We start from the raw sequence: 7,832 nt of genomic DNA, 5'->3' as shown, positions 1-7,832 counted from the left end.
TACATATTGGACTGTCTCCTCTGAGCCATATTTACATAGAGGAGACACAACCAAAACCACAGTTAGTAACTTTGAGTTTAGGTGAAGACATGGGTTAAACCAGGGCCAATGTTTTTTGTCAAATTTGGCAACCTGAGGTATAAAAAGGGTAGTCATTCTTCCAGTGTTGGCATTAGTCCATTCATTTTGCCATTCCTGGATTCTTAATCTAGTGTTGTGTTCTTTCACTGGCACGCCAGGTTAATAGAAAATTGGTTGAACTGCTGCAATAACCTTCCTTCTACAATACTGAAAGTAATTGTACAGTACTGGTTATTTATTTGGCAGTTTGCCGTTGATTACCTGTAGTGCTGATGTTGAAATCGTGCAATACGCTCTTGAAGTTGCAATCGGGAAGAAGCCCTTAGCTTGAGTTAAGATTTTTTCCACCATGACTCTGCGTATACTAGGGCCCCAAGCACCCGCAGCATAGCAGACAATGGGAATAAATATGCATTTGTAGTACAGCTTGAGAAGGATTTATGTTTGGGAACAGTAATAGTTAATTTATGTGTACTACACCACTCATCTAGGTCTGATAGGACCTCATTAGCACAGATTTCAAGTTGTAGTCTGGAGTTTCCAGAAACAAGGATAATTAAATCGTCTGTGTAAGCGACCTTAGTAGTGCAACTATGTTCAGTTGCCAGCCACCGATCAAGGACCATGTTCCAGTATACTGGTCCGAGAACTGATCTCTGAGGGCAATCGCGAGTCACAGGTCTCGCAACATAGCAGGATCCACCGGAGACCTCAAGTGAACCATTCTGGAAATAATCCGTAATGAAACGATAAATAGGCACGGAGAGGCCGATCTCTCGGAACCTCTCCAGGCCACTTGGCCACCAAACAATGTCAAAGGCCCCTTTGAAGTCCACAAGGAATCCGAGAACACATACTTTTCATTGGAGGCTGAAACATTAATAACTAGGTTAATGGCATCCACTGTCGACATCCCAGCAGTGAAGCCAAACTGATATCTGTAATTTAGGTTTCTTTCTTTATAGTGCTTTTGGAATCTCGCTACAATCAGCTTCTCTAGTATTTTTCCGAAGAAGACTGGAAGTAAAGTGATTGGGCGGTATGAATTGCCTGATTTGCTGTTTTGTTGGGATTCTTAATGAGTAATTTAAGATTTGCTTTTTTCCAAGGAGAGGGGAAGGATCCATATTGTAAGCAGGCATTAAAGAGGTTCATCATCAGTTGGGGGCAGGTGCTCCAGATTCTTTTAACAATAGTAACTTCTAATAGGTCCAGTCCATTTGCCATCACACAAAGTTGCAACAGCAAGACCTACCTCGTCCCTGTCAAAATCACCTTCATGGCTTTGGCCTACGTAGGAAAGATGTTCTAAACGAATGCCTGTTTGTACTGGACTTTCTGGTACAGTTTCATCCTGCATAATCAATTCATCCAAAATTGTTTCCATAGTCATGGCCCATGTCAGAATTTCGGGGTTATCCAGTCTGAATACACAGGAGAATATTTCCCCCGTGTGAATTTTGTCTAGAGTCTATCACTAATATATTTAGTGATTAAAGTGATAATATATACTTAAGGCCTACAATCAAAATTCTGATGTTATCCCTGCCATTTGATCCCTCCAGATGCTTAACCTGCTTAAAATAAACATGTGCCTTAATGCCAAAGTGTGAATTGTTCCTAAATAATGCCAAAGTGTCAGTTGTTTCTATTAATGCTGTGGTGCTGATTTCTGCCTCATCAATCATTTGCTTTTTTATATATATATATATATATATGTATATATAAATCAGTATATACACCACTCCTCTTCATAAAATGTGAAAGTTGCAGTGCACCTTTTATTAAACTCGGTGAGGAATCTGCAGACTACTGTATAATTGCCTACCAGTGTTTAGGTAATTCCATTATGTTTGTTCATATGTTGAAAACTCATTACTTTTTATTCTTAATCCATTTTAATAAACCAAAATAGATAAGACACTGTAAAATCTTAAAATTTGTCATAGTATGTGTTCAAAAGGTGATTTTGTTTTAAATTTTAATAATAAAAAATCTGCATATTAACTAAAATGTATATACAGTTTAAATACTCAGTATGTAACATCAATTCTGAAATAGCCTAAAAATGAATTTTTTTTAAAAATTGTATTTTCATTTTTTTTCATATTTAAATACATTTTGTGGTTTAAATAATCAAGAAAGTGTTCAAAGCATTGTTTTTTGACTTTTTTTATGCATCATTTGTGTATTTTAGATTTTGTGCAGTTTTTATTTTTTGAAGTCAAAGTGCGTTATTGTTAAAAATAAACAATGCATAGTCTGAAATGACAGAATTAAACATATAAATTTTAGCAACTGATTTACAGAGAATAATTTTGTTATCATTTTAATAAAAATAAAATACAGAATTGAGCTTTGAAAAGTAGTTTTTCCTCTCTTTTATCATATTGTCAAGTTGATTCGCTTAAAACCAACAAAACTTCAGCATTTCCTTTATTTATTTAGTGCAGTCAGAGTTCTAGCTTAGGATTAACTGAAATATATCTGGATTGAGAGGTGCCAGATTTTAAAATTTTTCCATTTTAGTGAGGTATACCTTGTGGTTGAGCAGTTTTAGAAGAGCACAAAAAAGTAACTTATTTGCATCTCTAAACATTTATAAAGATTATCTTGTCATTCATCTATTTGTGGGCAAGCAGGATTTAATTCCCATAGTGGAACAAACTTGCCTTTGTGAAGAGTTGCCCTAATAATGCAACAGACAGCTGTAGCTATATTACAACTTTGAAAACTAATTTTGTATCCATTTTTGTCTAGTATTGTCACTAGAGCCCCTTACTATCTAATGAGATACCAGTTAGACTTGAAACAGGCTGTCATACCAGTCTCATCTTTTAAACAAATGCCCAGTTAACCTATTGGCAGGCCATCTGTTTGAAAGTAGTGCTATACCAGGGAAACTTGTTGCAAAAAGGCAATTTTTTTTTTTTGTAAGAATTAAGACCATTCCATTACCATCTGAAAAAAACAAACAAACAAACTAAACGGAAAGATTAATCACACAAGCACCTTATAAAGACATATTTTGCACCTTTTTTTTTTAGATGGAATCTTAAAGTCAAATGCAATCATTTATACGAATGCTGGGTTTCTTTCCTAATATTTCTGGATTGTAAAATGCTGGATTTTACAGAGTTTACTGTCTTTTTAAATTATCACTAATATAGACAAAACTGTATATACAAATATACAGGTTTGTATATACAGTTTATATATATAATGGATTCACTTGCTAAAGAAGTAATGCAGGCCATTTTGGAGAAGCATGTAGTTATACTGCAATCCCAGAATGGATTTGTCAAGGGGTGGTCTTGTCTAACCGATCTGATAGGTTACTATGATGCAGTGATCAAGGAACTGGATGAAAAAATAATTTTGACATCATATATTTGAATTTCAGTAAGGCTTTTGATATTGTTGCACATAAAAGACTGCTGTACAAACAGGAGCAATGTGGCATTAAGGGCAAGTTACTGCTTTGAATAAAGGGAAGGTTAAGTGGAAGAAGACAGAGTGGTTATCAATGGGGACTGTTTCTATGTGGACTAATGTTATTAGTGGAGTTCCCCAGGTTTCAGTGCTGGGCCAATTGTTCTTTTCAATATTTATCAATGATCCTAATGAAGGTATAACAGGCTTAATATCTAGGTTGGCAGGGTGATTAACGGCAATCATCAGGGTGAGTTACTACAACCAGATCTAGGAAAATTTGGTCGATGGGCTGAGAAATGGCAGTTGAAGTTTAACATTGACAAATGCAAGGTACTGCCCATGGGTAGTACGTGCAGAGTAACTTATCAACTTTGTGATACTACACTCAGGGTATTGGAAAATGAAAAAGATCTGTGGGTAACTGTGCAGTCAGACATGCTGCCAGGGCAACTCATGGGGTTTTGTCAATGATATATGGAAACTTTGCTAGCAGGGATAAAGAGATGATTATCCGTTTGTATAAGGCTATGGTTAGGCTACATCTTCAGTACTGTATACAGGTCTGGAGGCCTCACTTTAGGAAGAATGTAGATCTGCTGGGATGGGTGCAGAGAAAGGCAACCACATTGATGAAGGGAGCAAAAGGGTGCTCTTACTAGAAAGGCTTCAGTTCTGCAAGTTGTAGCATTTGGAGACTACACACCTGTGGGTTTTTAAAGCCTTGAAAGAATTGAGTAAGCTGAATATTAATATGTTGTTCTTCCACTTGCTAAGACTACGCACAGGAGGGGGCATAAATCCATGTTGAGGAAGGCTGGTTGCAGGATTGATATGTCAAAGTTTACCTTCAGCCAGCAGGTGGTTGATTGTTGGAACAGGCTTCCACCTGTTGTGGAAGTGGATGGGTTGAATAAATTCAAGGGAGAACTAGACAAATTCTTGGTGGGTATGGATGGGCAAATTTTTTTTTGGCCGATGCTATATAAGCTTGTTTTCTTGCATCATTTGCCACTGCTACTACTATTTGTTAATATGAATCATTTCAACAAAATTTCCCCCACCCTCAATGTGCATACAGGGAAACAAAATTATGCAGATGGTTTGATAACTTCTGTAGGTAGATCTTGTCAGACATGTGGAGCATGATTTGGAAATCACTGATGGTACATAATATTTCAAAGCCTTTTCATTAAAAAATGCAAGACAATTTTAAAAGAGTAATTTTACTAGATGCAGACTTCAGAGGTTTTATTGTATTTTTGTCTAGTTATATGGTAAAGTTGACTAATGCCAACTTTACAACCATTCTGTAGAAAAAGTCCATTTTGAAGGAAGAGACAAGACAATGCTCATGTTAATCATGAACATGGAAAGAATTCTGTAGAAGAGGTTCTTAATATTTGAAGCAATAAATATACATCCTAATTACAGTATAACATGTTTAGAATGAAATGAACTTGCTCTACAATGTTTGTACTGTGCAATTAGGCATGCAAGGAAATGTGGAACACTTGTGCCACATGTAAGTTTTTGTTTATGTTACTATAAAACCATCTGAGAATTGTCTGAGAATTCCTACAAAAACTGCATATCAATCATCCATTTCCAACAGTTAGGGCAAATTTTTATAGTACAGAAAGTGATGGCAAACCTTTTCTCTCCTTCATGTCAAAAAATAAATTGAAACAAAAAGAGTGGTGCTCAAAAAAATTGCAGATAATCTTTTAGAAATAGCTGAAAGAAACAACAATAAAAATATGAAACTATTAACTGCAGAAAAATTTACTTTTATGCCTTATGGGTAAATATACAATGAAGTACTTTTCTCCAAAATAACAGCATATTACTTATATGGTTTATATAATAAAAAAAATTCTATGAAAGCAGTGATTTTTTAAAAAAAAATTACTTTGCATATTATGATGACATGCAGCTATATAACCAAAAAACACAAAATGCACACTAATATTTCGTTGGTCTACCCCTTGCGTTGATGAGTGCTGCACATTGTCATGGCATTGACTGAAGGTTCTGAATGTATTCCTGGGAAATCTCACGGTACCAAACACACATTAATGTCTACCAGCTCTCTCTGTGTTTTTGGTTTCAATTGGATTCAGGTCTGGACTGATCCACTTTTCCTACATAATGATGAGAATTATCAAAAAATCATTTGTTTTGGCCAAACAGATGAACCAGAAATCTGTCCTGCACTGCAGAAAATATTCGTGGACTTCTGTTTAGACTGCCAGTTTCTGATAATTTTCTTAATAAACGTGCCCAGTTCACTGTAACCAGTCAGTAATAAAATTGCTGACTGGTTACAGTGAATCCTGTGTTATTTCCTACATAATGTTAATTGTGAAAACTTAGCCACTGTAATAGCACAGAATACTGAGCTCGTGGCATATGCACTGTATTTATATTGTTGCTAGGGTGATGCAAGCATGCATGGCATGCGACATCATCTAAGACAGCTTGCTACAGATGGATGATGCAGTAGGGTAATGCTATTACAAAACTCATGATATGTTGCCGATTTTTACAGAAATTCAGTGAATTTTACAAGTTATGCAACTTTTTTTGAGCACCAATGTATAGCAATTTTTGTGTGCTACAGAATGCAAAAATGACTAAAATTAGTAAATATTCTTTATTAATATAAAGAAAAGATAACAATACTTGAAAGTTTCTAATAAGGACTTTGTTGCTGTATAATTCTCTATACAAGTACACTTAACTGTTTTTACTGCCTGGTGTGGCTCATAGATAATAAAACAAATTTTTTTTTTTTCAAATAAAAAAAATATACTTTTTTTATAATATAAACACAATGGGTGACCATGTGCCCATATTTTCCTATGCGTGTCATTGGTTCACCATCCTATAGAAGTTCTCATTTTTTAAATTTTGGTTTTAAATAGGTATTATAGACTATTTCACTCTTGATACCTTTGTTTAAGTTTCATCTTAAATGTTCCCATGTTAGATATTTTAGTAATGTAGGTTTGAAGACAATATGGAAATACACGGACAGAATTAAACTGTTTATTAATTTTAAACAATTTAATAAATAACTTAAAAGTTTTCATTAAAAAAAAAAAACTATCTTACTCCACTTTGAAAACTACACCAATTTGAAGCGACATGCTCTTTAAAATAATGGCTTCCTTTTTCTTCATAATCTGTTTTAGAAATCCCATAAGTTGCCAGATTTTCTTCTTGTAATATCCACTGTCTTGCACCATGCCATGCATCAAGCACTGGGTTCTCTACAACATATTACATATTCATAAACACTTATATTTCTGTTATAATGAAAATAACTTTTTAAAAAAATTATTAATTTATCTGTATTTTAAGAAGATTTAATATGTGCCCTTTACTTTCATCTTAAAAAATGTTGCAGTAGAGAGAAAGACAATCTTAAAATTCAATTCTAAGTATGGATATGAAACCTAAGTAAAGAATCAAGAACTAGTGTTATGCCTACATGGCTGTTTAGCAATAAATCAGTTAAAGAAACTTCTGTCTCGGTCTTTGGTCACTATGCATCAGTTATTTATTGATAAGACCATGCAAGATTAGAAGAAACTGTCTGTCTGACATTTATTTCATGAGTAATTCTATATCTAATGTGTATTATGAAAGAGTACAATTTATGAAGATAATTTATTAAAGAACTAGATCTCTCCTGATAACAGAAGATTGAAACCAGGTGCATTTAATTAGTTGTTTTCTAGAACATTTATGAAACACAAGTTTAGCAAGAGCCAAAGAACTGTTGCTAATATTTTATTACATGGTGCACTGTGCATCAGGAGCATCTTTATTTCCAACACATGTAAAGCCAAAATTCAAATAACTGTCATTATACTTTCATTTTGGTCTTTTATTAGTTGGTTCCTGTTTTTTCACTTATGAAATGAAAAAACAGGGATTTCTGGGGAACAAAAGGGTGCGATTGTTCATCCTCACTTTGAAGTGTGACAATATTGTATTCATTTTCATCGAGCAAGTTGCCCTACTAGAAGTACTCTGCTTCTCATTTTAAAGTTCCTTTTTTCAACCACAAATCTATGGTCACATATTTTAGTAATAATATTTCGAAATACTAATAATTATCAAAAAAAATGCATTAGATAGTATGAATCAGAGCTGTAATACTCAATACGTTCTATGTTGATATTAATATTTGTAAAATAATAAGAGGAGTTTATCTCAATATAGTACGTAGAACACTTCTGTATGATACTCTCCAGAAATTAAAACGAAAAAAATCGAAAATTTACATTAGAGTAAAAAATAAATAATTA

General features: G+C 34.1%; 1 protein-coding gene across 1 annotated transcript in view; it reads right to left on the bottom strand.

Moving 5' to 3' along the window:
- Window positions 1-6,555: 6,555 nt before the first annotated feature.
- The window catches only part of Arp5 (Actin-related protein 5), a 72,395-nt gene continuing 71,118 nt past the window's right edge, over window positions 6,556-7,832 (bottom strand). The window contains exon 19 of the mRNA XM_090388266.1: window positions 6,556-6,788. Within this exon, the coding sequence (XP_090244392.1) occupies window positions 6,622-6,788 (167 nt within the window). The 3' untranslated portion in view covers window positions 6,556-6,621. The remainder of the gene's footprint in view (window positions 6,789-7,832) is intronic.

The sequence above is a fragment of the Mastigoproctus giganteus genome, chromosome 14 (assembly GCF_048544385.1).
Source record: "Mastigoproctus giganteus isolate SK-2022 chromosome 14, ASM4854438v1, whole genome shotgun sequence".
In the NCBI taxonomy this organism is placed as follows: domain Eukaryota; kingdom Metazoa; phylum Arthropoda; class Arachnida; order Uropygi; family Thelyphonidae; genus Mastigoproctus; species Mastigoproctus giganteus.
Note: the sequence above shows the minus strand (reverse complement) of the source record. Positions and strands in the feature narration are given on the sequence as shown.